Source organism: Anabrus simplex, chromosome 14, assembly GCF_040414725.1.
Source record: "Anabrus simplex isolate iqAnaSimp1 chromosome 14, ASM4041472v1, whole genome shotgun sequence".
NCBI lineage: Eukaryota > Metazoa > Arthropoda > Insecta > Orthoptera > Tettigoniidae > Anabrus > Anabrus simplex.
Genome location: NC_090278.1, coordinates 85,276,514 through 85,299,236, shown reverse-complemented (window position 1 = coordinate 85,299,236; position 22,723 = coordinate 85,276,514). Strand labels below are relative to the sequence as shown.

The 22,723-nt window shown below is 40.3% G+C and overlaps 1 protein-coding gene across 1 annotated transcript in view; it reads left to right on the top strand.

Annotated features, from left to right (window-relative positions):
- 5-HT2B (5-hydroxytryptamine receptor 2B) overlaps nt 1-19,778 on the top strand; it is a 116,689-nt gene extending 96,911 nt beyond the window's left edge. Inside the window, exons 2-5 of the mRNA XM_067158374.2 lie at nt 7,225-7,457; nt 10,238-10,490; nt 17,691-18,018; nt 18,143-19,778. Of these exons, the coding sequence (XP_067014475.2) occupies nt 7,225-7,457; nt 10,238-10,490; nt 17,691-18,018; nt 18,143-19,778 (2,450 nt within the window). The remainder of the gene's footprint in view (nt 1-7,224; nt 7,458-10,237; nt 10,491-17,690; nt 18,019-18,142) is intronic.
- The last annotated feature ends 2,945 nt before the right edge of the window (nt 19,779-22,723 follow it).

The following is a 22,723-nucleotide window of genomic DNA, read 5'->3' as shown; positions in this document are numbered from 1 at the left end:
GCTCAGTATTGCATCGAAAATTTCAAAATACTCGTACAACTACGTAGTCATATTTTAGACAGCGTGTTTCTATGAAGTTTCTATTCACTCCCTACTAAGAGTCCTCTACCCCACAAACACGTTCTGTAGGGCGAGCTGCATAAATGGTAGGATGGTTTCAAGGCCGATGCTCCTGCCCGTTATGCAACTATTTAAACACTGCAGCTGTTCAGCCCAATAGACACTTGCAATCTAAGCTATTGCAGCATATTAAAATTATCCTCTTTAATTATTACTAGAACACACTTACAGTACTGAAACGAGTAACAAGTATACTCTAGCCCGTACAACGAATCTGTTATGAGATTTGCATAAACATTAGGGGCCAAGCCTATTAGAATTCCCAGAAGTTATGATACTCTCGCTACATTGTGGACGAGCGGGCTAGACGACATTCCTTAAAACCCAAATTAATTTGCTTTCTAATCTATTACTGCCTAAAAATCCGAGGTCTAGTTATGGCAATACTGCCACCTAAATAACAAAGCTTTCCCTAAAAATCTGCGGAAACTAAACTTTGTGTTTAGGAAACAGAGATATGAATGTAACTGTAATTTAGTAAACGGGAGACAAAACATTGTAGAACGAGTATCTTAACAGTAATACACCAACGTTATCAAGAAATGTAAGCCTTCTTTTTAAAAAAACAGAAATCATGTTTCGGATTCCGACTCCCGTTAAGCTATCAGTCAGAAGATATCAAGTTAATAGTAGAGCGTTATCGAGAATGGTCTACCTGGTGTGCCACTAATGGAGATCTCTGCCGCGTTAATACGCAAACGAGCTTCGAGAGGAACAATACTGTTGACACTGACGAGCGGGAGAAGTTAGAGCTGTGTAGCGGTGAGAAACGGTCCAGTTGGTTAGACGTGGTTCTCTACCGCTTTGCTAATGAGTTCTCACTTTCAACTACATTGAGCTGGTGAGAGTGAGAGAGTTACATGTCAAGACCACAGGAGGATTCTCACCCAGTTTGGGATGTGCAGTTGCAGTAAATAATAGAAATACAGCCACAAATAGAACTGGTAAACTTTACCATAATTTGGAAAGCTGTCTTTCTTCTTCCTCGTAACATTATCTGACGGGTGCAGAGTTCGTTTCTCTGTTCGCAGAACCCGGCATTGATCTACCAAAGCTGCGTGTAAGTTGATATATTGGAAATAATTTTAATTCTAGCTTGACCGTATCCGGCGACTTTAAATCTTATGCTGTACAGGGGACGGTTTTATGGCACAGGCGTCTCTTCTGTAGTTTTCGGCGCCTGATGTGTCGTTGCCAAACTGAAGCTCCCATAGGCCATGTTCTCTACACTCTTCGTTGTTCAACAACATTCTGACCAAAACAGCGCGACCGGGCGAATATGTCAATTACAAAGTTTCACTTCTAATATCGTGCACACTCCATATCAAAACTCATATTAGGATTTAAAGAAATTCTCTACGTCAGGACAAGAAATCGCACCTGAAGGGACTGGCAAAGACAGGTATAAAAACAATGGCAGGAGCACAGAAAACGCTAAGGAAGGAAACTAATCTTTTGTGCTGGCAAGCTTCAGCACCCATCTGTAAGATGGAACACTGTATATCAAGTCAGATTCTTTAAAATGATCGGTCCACCGAAAGCAACCGAGCTGTATTTTAGCCATTGTTCGAAGCAACAAAGAATAGCTGCAGAGAACATTTCACGTGCTCTCAGTCCAGTTCCTCTTTTTTTTTTATTCATGAAAAGAAATATGAAACCCAGCCTATAAAACAGGATACATTTGAGATGATTCAGACAACAATAGGGAAGAAAAGAGTTTACAATCGACCGAACGCATGTCTAAATGGCTAATATATTCTCGTAGCGTTCAGTGGCAAAAACATATGGTTAGACTGAATGTCCATTTCGTGTGAAATGGAACGAAAATAATAAAAAATCCACGGCAATCGCGACTTACTGAAAACAGGCAAACGAGGCAGGGAGAAGTGGAGAGAAAAGAGATAGAAAATAGAGAAGCCGGGGGAGGGAAGTCTATTGTTATGCAACTGTGATCAATACCCGGAATTGACAAGAGTTTGAGGGAGGAGGGTGAGAGCCACGAGGAGGTAAGTGGGATAAACTGAGGCGCTCTGCACAAACTCCTCGTCAAGGAAATCATCCTTCAAAACATTTGGCGGAATTCCCCCACATCACGAAGACTGAATTACTTTTAAGGCGTGTATTTCCTTAGCCTCATGTGTAAAGGAACAAGTAGCTTTTCTTCTTTTTCTTTCTTCCACTCGGCACTAGGTTATTAGGTCACTGCCCGGACAGCTAAAGGAAAGGAAACCACTGCCACCACGGGAAGTGTGTGGTGCGACAAGAGCCAGCACCGTAGCGTATCAGCGGGTGCAACACTACCCGAATGGCAGAACTTGACAAAATTTTAGAGTCGACTTAGTAGCTATCATACTTTCGATTGCACAACCCAATTGACAGTCGCCCCGAACTTCGGATTTTCCGAACCATCCACAACTAATTCCAGTCATATCGATTAAGCTGAGCAGTGAGAACTTCGTGTCATCCGAACCCTCTACAACTCGTCCCGTAACAACCACCAGTCATAGCAGTCAAGCTAAGAACTGAGACTACAGGAGACCGGTATTTTTTTATGAGGTAGCATTTTGTTGCCGAAATTGGGGCCAATAAATTTTCAGAGTCCAGAGTTCTGTAAGTTACTTGAAATGAACGGGAAGCCAAAGCAGAATAACTGTTGTAAACCAGAGAGAAAATATGTATAATTATTCCGGATCATGGCAGCTATTTTCACTGGATGTCAGCAGATTTACTTGTGTAGCTACAGGAGTCATAAAATCAGTACCTTTGCGAGTTCGGAATTAGAATTTAAATGAATATCATCAGTTTTGATGTTCAGCCTCTGAGGGTAACGCGATTTCGTGTTTCTTTCCTTGCCTCTTCCCAATCAACTGAGGTCGTCAATACCGTAGATTAAGCACAGTTTTACGCCCAGTAGCCCTTCCTGACGCCAACCCTACATGGAGGAATGCTTTCTTACAATTGATTTATAGCGTGATGTGTTGTAATTGAGGACGTGTATGAAGACGAACACCAAAACACCCAGCCACCCGAGCTAAGCGATTAATATCCCCTCTCCGGCCAGTATTCAAACCAGGGCTCTCTGAACCGATGGCCCGTACGCTGACCATTCACCCAAGGAGCGAGACAGACGAAAACGAGATTATAGAAGTAATATTTTCATTGACCATTCAAAAAATATTGCTTTTACGTCCCACGAACTACCCTTTTACGGTTTTCGGAGACACCGAGGTGCAGGAATTTCGTCCCGTAGGAGTTCTTTTACGTGTCAGAAATTCTATCGACACGGGGCTAACGAATTTGAGCACTTCAAATACCATCAGACTGACCCAGGACCGAACCTGACTAGTTGATTGTAGAAAGCCAGCGCCTTAACCGTCTGAGCCAATCAGCCCGGCAAAAACTATTTTATTTTTTATTTTACAATTTGCTTCACGTCGCGCCGACACATAGGTGTTCTGACGACGATGGCATAACAAACGGCTGGAGTGGGAAAGAGGAGACCGTGGTGCAGCCCCAGCATTTGCCTGACGTGAAATGGGAAACAACGGAAAACCCATCTTCACGGCTGCTGACAGTGGGGGTTCGAACCCACTATCTCCCGAATTCAAGCTCACAGCTGGACGACCAATTTGCTCAATGAAATACAATGGAAGTAGTACCGTATACATAATGAAACGTCACAAAGGAAGCAAAAAGACTGAGACAAATTATGCACCGCCTTCTGAAAGACCCAAATTAATTATACAGAAATTATGATGCTTTCATGAAGTTTTGAACTTTACGTAGACATCTGTATTATTGTAAATAATAATAATAATAATAATAATAATAATAATAATAATAATAATAATAATAATAATAATAATAATTCCAAAATCGATCATTTAGAAAACCTGGGAATTAGGATTATGATGGTTATTTAGCACTAAATAACCCAATGTGGTTCTTTTTTAATTACCAAACTTGTAGGCCATCTTAACGAAGTGTTGAAAATAACGGAAACCCATACTTCGTTCGTTCACTGTTCACATTCTTAACCAGAGTCCACCGCCTTCAGAGTTAAAATGGCTCCCACACATTTTCATCTCCAATAAATTAAAATAATGCAGAACTCATCTCACTAACAACAAATTGGCAAGTTAAGAGAATTTAGTGTTTTAATCAAAACATTACCACGTTATTCGACACACGAAGACTATTGTTCACTGCAGGACATTGCGATAGACCTTAACACGTATATCTAGTAATTTTGAAAAAGAAACCACCATAAATTTCCTCTGCATTGTTCGACATTTGAGTTCAGCAAAGAAACCTCACAAAATTGCTATTGATATCGGATAGAGTAGCGAAAAAGAGGAAAAAAACCTGTTCAGACCAGGACATAGAAAGTAATGAGTTGGCACGGACAATAAGAGCATAACTGAATGGAATAAGGCACGGAGGATAAATGAACAAAATCCTCTACGATAACGAAGTACAAATGATAGGGGCACAATAAATTGCATATTAAAAAGGACTACGAAACGAGTGATTAACACAAGCCACTGGTACTTCACAACAGAAATTAACTGCACACAACAATTAGCGAACTAATAACAGAAAATCCACATAAACGACTGAATCAACTGTCATCATTACATAACTTAATGAACAGATGGTGCAGAGAGATATGATACACGACTGTATCCGCACGCTCAAAGCATTTAAACAGCTACAAGCGCAGAGCTCGCATTAAGCCAAGCCAGCAAGAAATGAAACAAAACTCTACACACGGCATAATAAAACGGGGCCGTTCATTTGTCCGAGCCTGACGTTCAAATAGATGTGACCGAACTTTATGACATTAGCAGGATGGCTTTACGACTTTCCGGACAACGACAAAGCTGATGTTTATAGACGAAACAGTCAGCCGTTCCCAGATTAGCTGTGATAATGGCGATATTTGTTTTAGAAGAAAAAAACATGACTGTCCCTGTTGAATAAATTAATCACGATGAAGATATCCAAATACCATTTACATCCAAGCGAATCCCGTATTCAGGCAATTCAAGACTGTTCGACATAGCAGCCATAAATACGCTATCTGATCCAGTAATTTCAACAACAGAAAAACACCTACCTCTCCTACACAGGTCGCTACAGAGAAGGCGTCTCACAGAACTGTTCCTACTGTTTACAAAAGATCTTGAGTCTAGAAAACGCCAGATTATGGTGAAGCGGCTTTGACATCTAAGGCAATGTCTATTAATTTAAGGAGGATCGCAAAGGCTTTTGTGTGGAGTATGCTGTTATATGGAGCTGAATCATGGACATTAAAAAGAAAGTATTTGGAAAGTTATGAAGCACGGTCGTGGAGAAGAGTGCAAAACGTGAAGTGGGCAAATAAAGTGAGAAATGATGAAGTGCTAAGAAGGGTAGGAGAGAAGGCACACCATATGAAAACGATAAGGAAGAGCAAATACCCTGGATGGGTCACATACTACGCGGAAATTGTCTTCAACAGAGGGTGATGGAGGGTAAAATAGATTGCAGAAGAGGAAGAAGATGGTTTGGAATGTCATATGATTATTACTGTTTAAAGGGGCCTAACACTCAGATCATCGGCCCCTAGGTTTGGAATGTTAACAGACGTCAAGCAAGGTAGAAGCTATGAACAACTGAAACAAGATACTCAGGATAGACAATCAAAGACGACTTCCACTTGATACGTGTCTCAAGATAGATGCACAGAAGAAGCTCTTGCACCTTAAGTAAGACATCACTTTTCGGAATTGCATTTGCGACCGAAATTGCAATTCTGCACCACGTCCGTGGTCCAGTGTACAGAGCCGAAAGTTATACTCTGTTAAGTCTAGATTCGATCACTAGGTCTGCCAGTAATTTAGGAATATAATTCAACCAAAACCAATCGGCACAAGACACAAAACCTGGCAAAAAACAGCTGCGTTTACAAATGACGAGTTGGAGCAAAAAAAGACGATTTGCGTGTTCACGCCTACTTTGCAAGAGCTGAGACACAACAAGATGGTACGAAGTTTCTTCCGTTTGACCAAATACGAAATGAAAAAGTAACAGTATTGTTCAGAATACTCTTATCAATTTCTATCCAGATAAAGACAAAGCCGATGTTCACTGACAAAACAGTGAGCCATTCATAAATTAGAAATAGTGGTACTGAACGTTGATTTAGATTACGACAAAGACTCGAAGCTTGAGCGAATCAATACAAACAGGTGCCGATACGTCTGCAGAAAGATCTCGGTCCTTTAATACAGGCTTGCCCATAAAATATTTGCGATGGAGAGTGTGAACAACCCTCACGATAAATAATTTTCTTTCGAACTCCAAGTAGAAAGTATTTTTTACAGAAAGTGTTTCATCACAGTTGCGGGCTGAATCCTAACAAAAGACGATAAGATTTCTTTGAAGACGGGAAGACCTACACCTCACCACCACTTTTTTCCTGTCAACACGTTAAAGAAGCTCAGGGTATACATCATGAACTCAGCTGGTATAATTCTATCCCTCGTTTTTCTGGGCTACGTTCATAGGGTTCTCCTTTATACAGAACGGACTAGGATGTCGCTATATGAGAATAAAAGGGCGAAGTCGCAGACTTGGAATTTCTAAAATTGTTGTAACTGACAGGTTACAACGCATAGCTCCGCGCAAAAGTGTCAGCAGTCTAAGTAAGTGTATTCCAGCATTTCAAACCGGCATTCACCACAATACATGTTGGTAACAAACAATGGCGTCTTCAAATCACTTTTATTTGCATTTTACCAAAGACTATACCACAACATTTTCAAACCTACAAACCATCAAGCAACGTCTTATAAGAGGATCCTTACTTGATATTGTGTGTGTTTTATGCACATGTCTTAATGTGTATCTGTATAAATAACGTACTACTTTTAAAGTGACCTATCAATTTTATTTTTAGCTGAAGATGGTTAAAATAGGAGCCGAGATGTGTCCTAAAAGTGTTATATGAACTTATAATTATTTTGACATGTATTTAATAGATCAATAAATTATCTTAAAGAATTGAATCTTGTAACTGACAAGTATGGAACCTGGGGTAATGAATGGCTTCTGTTGCAGGTTTCTTCCCGTTGCCATCAGCCTATTGCCTGGCGTGGATATGCCTGGACGTCTTGTTCTGTACCGCTTCCATTATGCACCTTTGTACGATCAGCGTGGATCGCTACCTGAGCCTGCGGTACCCGATGCGATTCGGCCGCAACAAGACACGTCGCAGAGTCACCCTGAAGATTGTCTTCGTATGGCTGCTGTCGTTGGCTATGAGCCTGCCTCTGAGTCTCATGTACTCTCAGGTAACATTTTAGATATACTCAATACCTTTGTGTTAAATAGTTGTCCCGTTACATAACCCTTCCACAGAACAAACGAGTAACCCATTATGGATTAACTGCCACCTTGCGGATCCGACATTAGATATCTTAGAATGTGGTTTACATTCTCGAGTGTTCTTTCCTCGATCTTCTTGCGGATAAATTTGTCTTTCAAGGCAATCGTGGAATCATGGAAGCATTGACAAATATACACCGAGTCAATTTACTATAAAGACATAAATGTGCCGCGATTTGTCCAAAATGACATCAGGATCACAAAATATATGTTTTAAACTTCTTAGAACTCACTCTCCTAGTTCTGAAGGGATACGAATGGATGAGAGAAAGTACAGTATATGGCAATAAAATTACATTACACGCAGACTGCAATGAGTATGTAGAACTGCAAATAAATGCGTAGTATAGAGAGTAACAGAGGGTTACGTCTAACCAATCTATAGAATGATGACCCCTAACAAATAAATCAACATCAAGATAATGTGAATGAATCTGCTGAAGAGAAGTCTGACAAAATGGAACAATGATAAATGGAAAACTTCCATATTGCAATTCGAGCTCCAGTTTAAAGCGATGTATTTGCCTTCTATACTCGGTTACAATGACCTTACCACGTAAATTGTAACTGAACTTCCATTTATATGTACTTGTGGGCTTCATGTCACGTGAAACATTCAGGGCGGTCGAGTTCGTCATTTTATGGTTGCGGTCAATTTTTGTACTATATTAGTCTTCTAAGAATTACGATGTTTCACTATACTGATAAAATTAAATTCACATAATGAGGGTTCGAGAGTAAATCATGGTAAGGGACGTGGCATATTTAACAGCAACCAGAAACTTGTCTACATGGTGATTTAATTGTAGTTGCTATTAAAAATGCCATGGACCTTACCATTTATTTATCCGTTTGATTATTTACTCAATATTTATCTAATAGCAATCACAAGTAAGTCACAACGTTATTTACTCCCGAGTCCCTCATTTATTAACTGTGATCACTCACAGAGACACAAGCCATACCTACCGGAGTCAATTCAATAACTTTCTTCTCCACGGCGACTGTGCATCGATGCGCTGAAGATGCTCTTAGGAAACTTAAAATCACAGGCAATATTTTATCCTTACAACAAAATTGTTTGTACAACTGGATTGGGAGTTGTGTTAGGGAAGGAATACCACCACATGATTGTTCAAAATTCAAAAACCGTGAATAGAACTTGAAGCAATGCTATGTTACTGCTATCAGTCAACACTCGCGGCAATGCAACCAACCATAACAAACAACATGTATCCGCTGTATTTGTCCCTTAGTAATGAGCTGAAAACAACATTCCAATTTATCCTGAAATGCACCTTGTATTAACTTTCCTCCTACTCAGTTTTATTTGGGTCACTAAAAATTACAATTCAAATCGATTAACTCTCAATTCATGCGTGGTTCACAATGAGCGTCCCTAAACAATCAAGCAGCGAGTGATGGTATGCATAGGTTTGATAACTGTGGATGCGCCAATGTATTTTCAATTCAATAGATACTATGATTGGCATCACCAGATACTGCATTTTTTTTTCTTTCAGGGGGAAAAGACCAGGTCAAGCGTGAATTCAGTATTAACTCCGTATTAATAAATGTCCAAAATAGGTCGTAAGCTCATTTGTTAAACAAGAAACAAATTGGAGATGCAATTAGGTCCATCTCTCGCATCAAAAATAAACTGCATCACTGCAATGATAAACTACAAATCTCAAGGTAGATGAAGTACCTACCATACGTATATCGTGCATAGACCTATGTAAAGAATTGACATCGAATGCGTATTAGTTAAGTGAACTATATTTTCCAACATTATGCTTACACGTCCTAACACAATAAAATGCTTTGTAATGACAAGGCGGGCAAACACAGAGAAAATATTAATGGATATTATGGTCATTGAGAAAAACGTTCTGTTTACCTCCAGACTGTTACCGAAAGTTTATAAGCCCTCATTTCCAGCACCTTCATGTTCCGCCTCCGTACTGTAACGGTTAGCACCAATAGCAGCTGTTCTCGGCGGCCGGGGTTCGATTCCTGGTATGTGATAAAATACATTAACTACACAAATAATTAAGAGTATCTTGAATTACAAAGAGTGGTTCACGTATCCAAGAACATTTAAACATCGTTAAATGAAAAAGTGAGCCATCAATCATGCGGAATATTCCTGAAACTGCACATTGTAGACTGTCGCGTGTTTTAAATTTAGAGTGGACGATTATTCAAAAACAAAGCAAGCCGTAAACCTGTCCATGGCCATAGGTCTGACTTGACAAAGATGCTGACACAGGCGGACTACTTTTCAGCGAAATGCATTCTTGAAATCATGGAGGATGCCCAGTTAATACCTGTCACAAGACAGTTGCAGAGAAGAAAAAGATTCTAAAACTGTGCTGGAGAGAGAGCGCAACTGAATACGGTCCTCGGAAGCTTACGGAGCTGAAGGAGAGAGCAATGTACCGAAGTCAAATTAATCATTTAAATGCCCCATTGTGTTTAGTATAAAGGAAATTTATTATAATGGAGTTCGTATCAACTGGTGGTTGATAGAATTAATTACTGAAGTCTTCTAAAATGCTTTATATCCACGCACACTCAAAGTCTACCCTGTAACTTAAAAAAAAAACAGACTATATTAAATATTGTCATTCCTACAAGCAAACTTCCCAAGGATATTAAAAACTGGAACTTTGGTCTGTTGTAGGACCAGGACTCCGTGCTGGTGGACGGTACGTGTCAGATCCCCGACCCGGTGTACAAGCTGGTCGGCTCCATCGTGTGTTTCTACATCCCCCTGGGGGTGATGCTGCTCACGTACGCGCTCACCGTGCGGCTGCTGGCGGTTCAGCAGCACCAGCTTGGCGGCAGTGGTAGCGTCGGCGGCGGCTCGGCAAGCAGCAGCACTACGGGGGCGGCCTGGGCCAGCGGCTGGCTCGGAGGTCCACAGTCCGTGCAAGGTACGACTGTTGACGTATGGCACAATGTTGCACATTTGACCCCCCACACATTTTCAGAGCAAACAGCACTGGTTCGGTTTACATTTCCTTACATTTTCAACATTTAGGTAAAGTCTTCAGAGAACTCCCTAATGGCTGATTATTTATTTATTTATTTATTTATTTATTTATTTATTTATTTATTTAACTTAAGCAGTGGGGAAGTTAGGGCTCGTGCTCCTCTCTTATATTTAAGCCACGTAAATTACAGATAATAAGTCTATAAAATGTACTATTATATTATAAAATCAAAGACAACTAAGCTAAAAATTAAAGATTCGGGGAACATATAATGAAGAAAGAAAGCAAAGCTCATCAGATAAAATAGAATAAAATAAAACAAAAGAAAAGAAATCCGGAGCATAAACGTAAAAGGAAAGAGAGTCATAACGAAAAAGTAAGATGCAAACTGAAAAATATAAGCAATGCATAAAGAGAAAACAATTCGTAATAAAGTAATGGAAATATAAGTATGGCCATAAAAAGTTATCTATGGACATGAGTTAAAAACAAAATATTATGTACATTTATATAATAATAATAATAATAATAATAATAATAATAATAATAATAATAATAATAAAAAGAAACAACACCGTTCTTCAGCTGTAAAGTGGCAAAGTTACTAGCCTACCTACCACAATCACACAACGTATCATATGGTATAGACTCATCAACAAATTAAGAAGTAGGCCTACAGTCGAAACCGGTTATAATGACTCTGAAGCGACCGCCAATTAATGGTTGCTTATAGGCGATAGTCGCACCAACCGGTTTTTTGTTGTTGTTGCTAAAAATATCATATCTGTACGTTTTAGGCTGGACACTAACATAGTTAATTAACAGAATCGAGTCAAAACATTAAAAAAGCACAAGTGAAATAACCACTGTGTTTGTGAAGTGGGACTGAGAGGAATTTCTCTTCTCCAGTACGTACAGTAACAATATGTCAGCAAAATATGAAACAGTTAGGAAAGAAGTAGCAACAATGTAAATTGATCAACAATGTCGCACAGGGCCTTAGCTGATAAAGGAGATGTTCTCTCTGTCCTTTTAAATGGTAGAAATCATCGGGCGAGTTGGCCGTGCGTTTAGGGTCGCGTAGCTAAGAGCTTGCATACTGGAGATGGTGAGTTCGAATCCTACCGTCGTCAGCCGTTAAGATGGTTTTCCGAGGTTTCCCATTTTCACACCAGGCACATGCTGGTGCTGTACCTTAACTAAGGCGACGGCCGCTTCCTTCACACTTCTAGCCCTTTCCTATATCTTCGTCGCCATAAGGCCTATCTGCGTCGGTGCGACGTAAAGCAACTTATTTGATTTATATTTAATACGTGGGCTACTTATTGTGGACACAGATATTTTTACATTTAATTATATATATGAGTTGTGACTTTCAGAGAACTGTGGAAAACCATAGGTAGTGTATAAAATTTGAGTTATTTCAGAAATAATAATAATAATTATTAACTACGTAAGTTTTGTGCTGTCATATAATAAGCAAGTATAGTACCGAATCTGAAAGTTAGATGAAGCAAAGGAAAGCAGTTCATAGAATGAAGACCTGATGGCAGCAGCAAGCATTGAATGTTGTTGCTGCTGTGTTATCAGTACACACTACAGATGTAGGATCGATGATGACTAATGAGCCGTGAATCGGCTCACTGTATCGATTCAGGATTTTTTTAATATTTGATTTACGTCGCACCGACACAGGTAGGCCTTATGGCGACGATGGGGCAAGAACGGCCTAGGAATGGGAAGGAAGCGGCCGTGGCCGTGATCGAAATCAAATGAATCGATTCACTAAAATGAATCTAATGACCTATCAATAATTCACTCGCTGGCGCGTCTTCGGAGTGCAACAAAGTCACTGATTACAGTTTTCTCGACAGTTGAAGAGACCTATTCTAGAACCACAAGCTATGCCCTGACCGGTTACGAGGTAATCAGCCTTGCTAACCAAGCGGTTAAGGAAACAAACACATCTTGTCTTTCTGTAGCGAGATAAAACAATCTGAACAAGAGAAAAACGAAAATGGTTATGCCTTTACCAGACAAATGACACTGTCCATTAAGTATTAAACCACCCTGAGTTCGTATCAACCAGATTTGAAACAAAATGTAATCATACACAATCACTGTGTGCAAAGAACATTGTGTACAAAACGTGTTAAGTTCTGTGCCGCCACCTCTTCTTCTTCTTCTTCTTCTTCTTCTTCTTCTTCTTCTTCTTCTCGCATGCCTTGTTTCCAATGGACTCTGGCGATCATCTACTTCCAAAACATTTGTCTATACCAGATCGGAACAGCTGCGAAGATGCCATGTCCAACCAAATGTCGCATATTATTTTCACGCATGTAGTTCACTTTTCCCAGGTTCTGTTCTACCTGGAACTTTTCCTTCAGTGATGAGCTGCCGGAAATGTCACTTCTCATGTTCGGTACTACGTGCTACATACCTCATTCATTTTCTTCGCTGTAACTATGATATTCATTCCTTTATACATCTTGAGTAGCACAATTTCATTTCAGCCATGATATCTAAGGCAAACGTTGATAAGGTTTGTTTAGTGTCGACAGTTCAACTGGAGGGAATAATACGGCAGTTTGCTTAAATGTATACTCCTTATACTGGGCGGATACTAACACTTGGTATTAAAGAAACTAACAACCAAATATACAAGAAGCAGCAAACAGAGAGGCAGCACGCAAGATGTCACAGACAAAGGATTAAGATCCTCTCGTCTCCACAAAACACAGAGCACAAAGGGAAGAGATTTAGAAGAAGAGGCCGGAGAAGGGGGGTTGCGTATTACTGTCAGAGCGGGCAATTAGTTTGCATTACAACAATGTTTACACGAGGGGCGATTAGCGAGGCACAATGACGATAAATGAGGAGCTCCGTTAAAAGGGATCCTACAGCAGCAGTCTGATTCGTATATATATAAGGACAACTATGCTATAATGAAAATAAATCATCTCATTCGGGCTTGATCTCCCTCTGGCTTTGCTGTTTATTAATGGAATTTGGTACACATTCGAATACAAGTAACAGAGGCACATTCTCAAATAAAGGAACTTCAACCATCGGGGATAAGCAATGCCTGCAATTAACTATAGAACTCATCGCTCCCTGAAAGACACTTTCAGTTTCATATGATGATTACAGCGCTGGCTCTCTAATGCTAACTTCTGGAGACTATTCTGTATGCACTAGCGAACAATACACTACTTCAACAACAACTTGATCCAAAACAATAGAGTTCGGCTTTGAATCGATGTTCTTGTGACATTTATCCGACTTCAATCTCTCTCCAGTCCAATCTCTTCGGCTTAGCACAAAAAGGCAGGGTTAACTTATGCGAATATCCCAATGTCTGACCTGCAATTTATATTTGCCATGGAGTGGTACAGGAACCCTGTATCAGAAGGACTTAAAATGAGACCCATACCAGTCGAACAGGCTGGTAAGGGTGTCATGAGAAGACCGGAATGTCAAAACGCGGAAGGTCCTTAACATTACTACAGTAGGGGCTGGAAGAGGTAGAACCCCGATCTTGCAGTCAAGAGTGATTTTTTAAAAACAGTATCAGGAAAACACTTAAATAGATACCATCACGACGCAAGACCGTAAGGGCTGGAGAATATGCACTAGTAGAGTCAACTTGGAATGGAAAAACAAAAAGGGTAATGAGGGTTAGGACAATGGCGATGAATTGACGTCTACCATGGTTTAGTTGAAAGGTGCCCAGAAAACGGCACTCGACAATAAGTAATTTTTCCCCCACTTACAAACCCTCCACCTTAAATTGGCTGATTTCCCAGGTGCTCACAAAAGTTTGTAGTTCAGAGATGGGTGTTATGATCTCTAGCACCCACTTATTCTTCTTGTGCCTAGTCCTCTAGATGCTGGCAAATTATCTTGTGCCAGATGACAAATATGCTGGGTATTGTGGACGTCTGTCTATCCCTCGATGTCATTTAACCTTGATTTGATCTTTCATCTGTATCGACCATGACTTACTTCTACGTCGAATTACAGGAACACCGTCCACTTTCCCTTTGGACTGTAAAAGACTTCAAATGATGGTATTTGTTTCCTCGCATAATGTGACCGGAACTGTTCTAATTCCCAAACATTTGATCAATTTCAATAACTCTCCCCCATTTCATTTGGGAAGGTTTTTTTAAAGTCCAGAATAAGTGAATTGTTTCTCGGACAGACCGTATCCTTTCCTCCGTCCACCCACTGTTCTGCTTCGCTTCTTCGTTTTTAGGGCCCATGGGATACGGAACATTCGTCTACGGAACCTATATTTTGAAAGCTTCAAGCCGTTTTGTAGAGGAAGCTTTTAGAATCCATGCCTCAATGCCGGCCAATATTGAGGTACGTTATTTCATACATGATCAAAAATGTTAGCGGTCTGAATAGTTATAGTATGTGGATATAGGATGAAGATGGAAAACTGTAACATCTAACTGTTGCACAAAGTCTGTGACTACCGAGCCAACACACAAACGGGAGGAGGTCCACAACGAGAAAAGATACTTCACAAATAACTCGAGGCTGACATCAAAACAAATATGCAACGTAAATAAAAGTCTCAGCACTCTCTCTGTATCAATCCATCATGGTTCAAAACAGCGCACAAATGACAATGTGACAGCAGTCCTAAAACGTGCACGGCACATTACAGATACGTTTGATAAATTGAGAGAAAGGGCCAGTGACAATACTCGGAAATCAACACTAGTTCTCGAGTCACAAAGGGAGTGCATTAAATGCCACCACAACACGAGCTTGCTCTATACGAGATCATGATATCCACGATCCGAATAATTAACGACATAAATATAGGCTTCGTACGATATTCCATTCAAATCATAACACCATCAATGAGGCACTTCATACTCTTTACCCAGACCACTATGGCAGGAAGGAAAAAAATTACAGTAATGTGTATCGAGGACCGAGTAATAAAAAAATCGATCCAAACCATTGGAAAAAAAAACAGATTTCTTTCCTTACATTATTATTATTATTATTATTATTATTATTATTATTATTATTATTATTATTTTAAATCCACTTAGGGCCACTACAGACCACGTTCAATATATAATTTTGGAAGATTTTTTTTTTTTCTTTTCTTCCTTCCGCGTCGAGAATATCTGAATCTCGCTCGGACCGTATTCTTTACCCCGTCTAACCGCTGTTCTACTTCGCATCTTCATAGATGCATTTGATCTTTCATCTGTATCGTGCTCGATCTGAGATGTCCTTCCGTCTGAGACCAACTCTGCAGAAGTCCTTTCCGGCCTCTTATCAGAAATTTGAGATCTGATGTCCAGTATTATGAAGATCTGCTTCGTCGGCCGCTTTTCATCCATTTTGTATGGATATGTCCATAGAACTTCAGCATCAGCTGTTCGTTTACCTGGTACAGTATGTCACTTCCTCATAACTATTGTCCAACTACTATTATTGGACCTATTATTATTATTATTATTATTATTATTATTATTATTATTATTCATGTCGTATCGGCCAACTTTGAACCACATCATTCCAACTGGCTGCTTCTGACTTTGACGTCTGCCCAATACTTTCGCATGCGTTCTCTATGTCGTTCTTTCCTCTCCTGCGTCCATGCCTTTCCTGTTTTTAATTTTGGATTGTCTCGGAGACCCCGGAAGGCTTGAAGTTTCTTCTTAAGTGGGACACACGCTCCTGAATGTAATTATGTGTGATTCCCACTTCTTCCACCTCAATGAACCAAATCCCTTTGGTTTTCTTCTGCTGAAAGAAGTTGGTCGGTCTTGTTAGCAGCATTCGGGTCACATGCCCATAAAGTCCATTCTTCTTTTCCGGATGATATCGGTAATGTGCTTTACGTGGGTGTATATTTCGTCGTTATGCTGTCTTCTGTACTCATCATCGTCTCTGGCGGGACGAAAGATCTTTCTCAAAATCCTCCTTTCTTGGGCATCCAGTTTCTCGATCAGGCACTTCTTATGTTCATTACAAGACATTCTGAAGCGTGTACAACTTCTGGACGCAGTACTGCAGTAATGTCTCAGCTTTGCTTTGAAATATTCGGACCGTTTGTTGTAGATGCCTTTGGTTAAATGGTACGCTATTTCCATTTTCTTAATCCGTAATGTAAAGGCTTCTTTGTCCGACAAGTATTATGTTATCAGTTCTCCCAGACCCTTGAATTTATCTACTCGTACCATTTTGTCTTATTATTATTATTATTATTATTATTGACGAGAGACAAATAAAGCAAGAGCTGGAAAACTGGAACTGGCATTCAGAACAGGTAGGCTACAACATGCAACCAATATCCTACAACGCTAAAAATGAGACACTACAGTGCAACAGTAAAACCAGAAGCTCTGAATAAGAAAGGAGAACTGCAAGAAAAGTCGAAATCTTGAACATTCTGGAACCACTGAGATACCGATGGGTGCCATATTCTTATTTAATTAATTTACACTGATAATAGTATTCTACTCTCAACCATTCTGCGAACAATGCACAGGTTCCCAGCACACATCACCGTATTTTCTACCCTGGTTTAATACGTCTACTTAAAACTGCACTGCGAGTTTTACTTTACTTTTCTCAAATCACATCATTCTGATCACTCCACGACAATTCCTCAGGTCAAGAAACCGCCATCAAAGTAATATTTTTCAGATTCTAAACAGAATTATGATTTATTTATTTATTTATTTATTTATTTATTTATTTATTTATCATGTCCAGAACATGAAATTAACTAGTTATCAGAATAATAAAATTAGTTTTAAAAGCAGAATGAATGTGTAGCCCGAATATCCTTGACTGTTACTGCAAACAGGTCATTCAGTGAATCCTGCAGGTTTTTACATACACATTATTCATCGGTCATGTAACTCCATTTAAAAAAAACTGGTCTAGGAACAAGAGAAGTCGAAACATAAACGTATCATACCCGAGCAGAATACATAATCATGAGAAGATGACTAGAAATGCCACCGTAAATAAGGAAAATATAATCAGGAGATAAGGTTTGAAAAAGTCAATGTATTTAACACCGACATATATTCTAGCACTGTGCACATATTTGACGTTTTAGATTGCTTCTTAAACAATTCTGTCCTTGACTTTCAGCCATGGAAAGGCGAGGAACGTGGAGGCGCTTTCTGCTTCAGAACCCTGGAGGCAGAGGAACGGCTGGGAGCGGCACGATAATCAACAAGACGTGTGGCAGGACACCGTGCTCCACCCCACAGCACGGACATTCGGCAGCCTCCACAGACACGGAACTCACCACCTTGGACACGCACGAACTATGGATACCCGAGTCTACCGTTCCAGATCCTACCCCCAAGGCGATGAGCGCCCTCAGCCACTTCGGGGCGGAGATGCTTAAGCTGTCCAGAGGACTGGAGACGGTGGCAAAGGCTACGGCGACAACTACCACTCCAAGAGTTTCCAGGTGAATTGCACTCGCAACAAAGCCTAGAGCTGAATCATTTTTCATGACAAACAACGTCTCAAAATATATTTATTTCAATTAACCCCTGCCCTTCAAACTAAATGAAATAATTTCTACGTTCCAGTGAGCGCAGCGCTCCAGAAAGCACGACCAGTTCGCAGACGTCCATCTTCGCTGAACAACAACCCGCTGTCCAGGCCGACTCCACATCCATGTCACCACCGTACACCGGGCACGAATGTTCTCGGCAGCGTGGGCGGGCGGCGACTTTCCACGCGCGAACCACCAGGCAAGAGGAGCAAGAACAAGGCAACACCACTCCGACCACCTCGCCCACAAAGCAGTCTCCGTGGCAGATCCCCAGACGGCGTGGATCGAGTTTCCACGAAACGCGGCGTTGGAGGAACAACAGCGAGTCGTCGACGGCATCGGATGAACACCTCGCATCACCTTCATTCAACATGGCCGAGCCCTATAAAATTCGCACCGGCAAAATTCAGCGACAGACTGCAGATGCATCGAAAACGAGACTCTCCACTAGAAAAAGTGAATCTATTAGTCCACCAAGCGGCACCAGCGGCACCGTCAGTCCAACACACTCCGTCGACCAACAGCCAAATCCGACAGAAGAGGTCGTTCATCAGGATGAGGATGACGCCATCAGAAGCATTACAAACAGTAACAATAATCAGCTCACGGTTGAAACGAAAGAAGACCAGGGCTCCACTTCACATGTGCCAAAGATTGTCAAGGTCCATCGCAAGAGTGTGGTATCATTTCCTCTACCACCTCCATGCACTTGCCCTTACTTCGGAGAGCAATCCGGAGAGGGCGACCAGAAGCAGCCTTCGCCTAGATCAACGGAAGTCGTTATAGTACCGACCATAGGGGGCGACACTGATAGCAAACTTAAACATCACCTGATCGTGCCAGGAGAGGACTCCTTGGAAGAAGGAAGAAATAACGAAGCAAACATCAGCCCCAAATCATCACCTACGTCCAGCAGCGCGACATCTCCCAACAAGAAAGGGATGGTCTTGACCAATATTCTGAAGGCGAGGTCAAGTGAAATTAGCACCGGCGGAAGTAACATGATAGTGACCTGGGACACCAAATCATCTAACATTCGCCACCGAGGCTCAGGTATCGGAGGCACTGTGCGCACCATACTAGAGCCGTCATCCACATCCTCGATTCAGGGCAACAATCGCACCTTACCTTTACTGAGGAGGGCGGCAACGCTACGTCACCACAACGGTACCACGAAGCTCAACAAGCGCGCCGGAACTAAGACGGGAGACGGCGTCACGGGAGGAACTACGGCAAGCGCATCCTCGTCACCCTGCTTGCTGGTCCGCTACGGGTCGGGAGGGAGCCCTTCGCCACGGAGCCGCAGCAGAAGCGCCACCGTGCGCAGCCACCACAGCCGGAATTCCAGTGTCATATCCCGAACGTCGTCGCGACACGGCAGGATAATCCGACTGGAGCAGAAAGCCACCAAGGTTCTGGGAGTAGTATTCTTCACCTTCGTTATTCTATGGGCACCTTTTTTCGTCCTTAATCTAGTTCCCACAGTGTGCGGGGAAGAGTGCGAGAGAAACATCGACCATCGTGTATTCGATTTCGTCACCTGGCTAGGTTACGCCAGTTCCATGGTAAATCCCATCTTCTACACCATATTCAATAAAGTGTTTCGCCAAGCATTCAAGAAGGTGCTGCTTTGTCAGTATAGAAAGAAAGTATGGCGCCCTCCAACATAAAGCTAGCAGTCCTCTACACCCATCTTTAAAACAGATATTTGAAATTATTGAGATTGTCCGTTCGCAATCACTGCTCTTCTATGAAACGGGCACATGTGGGCTTCCAAATAGGGCATGCTGACATTAATTGCAAGCAACAATATATCCACTAACGACACTGTTACCTTGGTCAACTACATCATCTAAATATTTCCTCAACTGTTCCTGGACAGAAGATGCAATATTATAGAAATCATACTAAAAAATTAGATCAAACGTCAGTAACGTTCTGTTATTTTTAACACGTATTTTAGCCAACAACGATGACATACAAATTAAGGAAGTACTAGAGCAACTGAAATGTGGACACGATGTGAAATATAAACTAATACACTAACTAGAGGGACAAAGGGCGCCATTATACAGATGTGTAAAAGTGGCACAATGTAAATAGTTGAGGAAATAAGTGTACTTTTCCGTAATCACAAAGTGCAAAAGATAATCATTACCGAATATGTGAATGAAATGCGGATGGATGTCATAACAAGAGTTATAATACGGAATACAGAAGAACATACCAAAAGTCGAAATTTTAAGACATCTAGTGAAGCAGGGAAAGGTATTCAACTTCCAACATCAATACAGGATTTATGATCGTACAAGACAATTACAAGTAGGCTATTAAACAAAGTAATTTCGACAATCCTTTGCTTATCTGCATTAAGATCTTTCTTTCGAAACAAAGTATAACCAATTAGGAAATAGTTCATTCCTTACGTGAAAACTCTTAATGAAGAGGATAGTGTCATGTACAGAGAGAATGTGTTCGCGATAAGTCTACCGTGAAAATTAAACATTGGACGAATATTGTAACGAAGCATACAGATTGAATATGATTTTTAAGATCGTACCATATTTGATAGAATAACACCTTCGCTACTGAGAGAAGAAGAAAATAACGCTATACTATTTTTCTAGCAAAATGAACCTTCAGATAAGTTAATTTTTCTTACGAAGAAAAGAGGCCTGTTGTTTTTTAAGAACATTTTCCTACTAATATTTGACAACTTTCTAAGTAAACTGTCATTTAAAACAAGGAAGGGAAAATGGAAGACACTCAAGGACATCACATCATACACAACTTCTACAAAGAAAAGAAAACGGGACAGATTTAACCCAACCATAGTAGTGATTTAAGTGTGAAGAAGTGCTCTACGGTCATAAGGTGCATCACAGAGTCAATTATCAAAGTTCTATCGAAGCCAGACTAACAAATCAACTAAGTTATTCTGTGCAAATGTTTCTCACATATTCGAATATGTAAATATCAGTGATAAGGTTTAAATCTTGCAGAGTGTAAAAAAAGGTGGTCAAAACGACAGTTAGGAGGATAAACATATTTAATATATTTTAATTTAGGCCTATAATTACTGTGTTTAGAAAGATATGTTTTCTACAGTAACAAGTAAAATACGAGTTCATGAGAAAAGACTGCATGAAAATACAATGGTAGGAATATTCTTCCTCGAACTTTCAAATCAATCAAACAGCATGGGTCAATACAATGAAACTCATTTTAATAAACTTAGTGTGTATGATCTATGTGAAAACAGAGGCTGGAGCCGATGGGAGAAAGCGAAATGAGGGAATAATTTTTTTAATGGCAAACTCACTATTTCTTATTTAAAAAATGGAAACAGTTTTGTTTCGATCAGCTCTCCACACAAAAGCTTGGATTAACTCAGGCAATCCTACACAATAATGGGTTCGATAAGAATAGTGAAATTTGTTAACAGACAAATATTCATTAGTTATAACATTGGTTTATAAGCGTTCTCCTCAGCTCCAGCAGCCGGAACGTCAACTGCGAGGGATTCTCTACTGAATTACATACCATTCCTAACAGACCAATTCTGTAAAAATGTGAAAAAGAAGAACTTACCCGTAACAACTTACGATGGAAGTGCAAGGTTCTATGTTCCTGAATATTTCTAAGCATTACAAAATCGATGCAATATTATTCAAAATACTGAAAGGGAACCAAGGTTGGATTAATCTTGCGAGGTGTCTGATAGCAATGGTATTACCTTCGCGAACCGTTAAGGAAAGGAAACCTACGCAAGGATCTCAATACATAGGCAGGTATTTCGATCTTTGCGCGGTGCCTTTAAACGGGGAGCAACTGAGTGATAGAGAATCTCTCACAAACTGGTAAAGTGAAACGTTTACTTGTAATTTGAGTGTAAAAAGTATCCCTCTCGCATTCTAGCATGAACTGTCAGTAATGCCACATAAATGTCACGCCCGAATGAGTAGCTTATAAAAGAGAGAGTTCAGTACACAAAAGGAACACACTGAAAACACTATTAAAGACGATGTGTTATCAACTGATATCCTCCTACGGCGATTATTTTTAAATATGATTTCCGTTCATGTTTGTATCCAGTTTCATTGGGAGAAATGGCAATGTCTTGTGCAGTTGAAGAAAAAAAAAAAGATATTAACAAATTTCAGATGCAGAATATTAAGTTTTCACGCTATAAAAGAGAATGGAAGCGCCACTTTTAGACTCTTCTAAACAAATTCTAAGGTAAACGATGGGAATTAGCAAAACGGGATACACCACAGGACTATAAAAATACTCAAAACTTTTATGAAGGATACCACAAACAAAGTGTAAACATAGTTTGTATAAGGAACGACAAACTAAACGAAACCAACTAGAATGAATAACACACTCCCACTAATTTTTAATCTTTCCACGAACCATTTGAATTTTTTATACCCTGTGCCAAAGAAACAAGCGACAATGTTGTCAGATATTAATTTATTGATATCATTTAGAAAGCAGAAACAATGGTTTACCAATTAGTAAATGAAGGTTGCATTTATTTCAAGCTTCCAAAATATCCACTGTAAATACGGTTTTAGTCTTTGTACATAGCTAAAAATATATTACATAATGG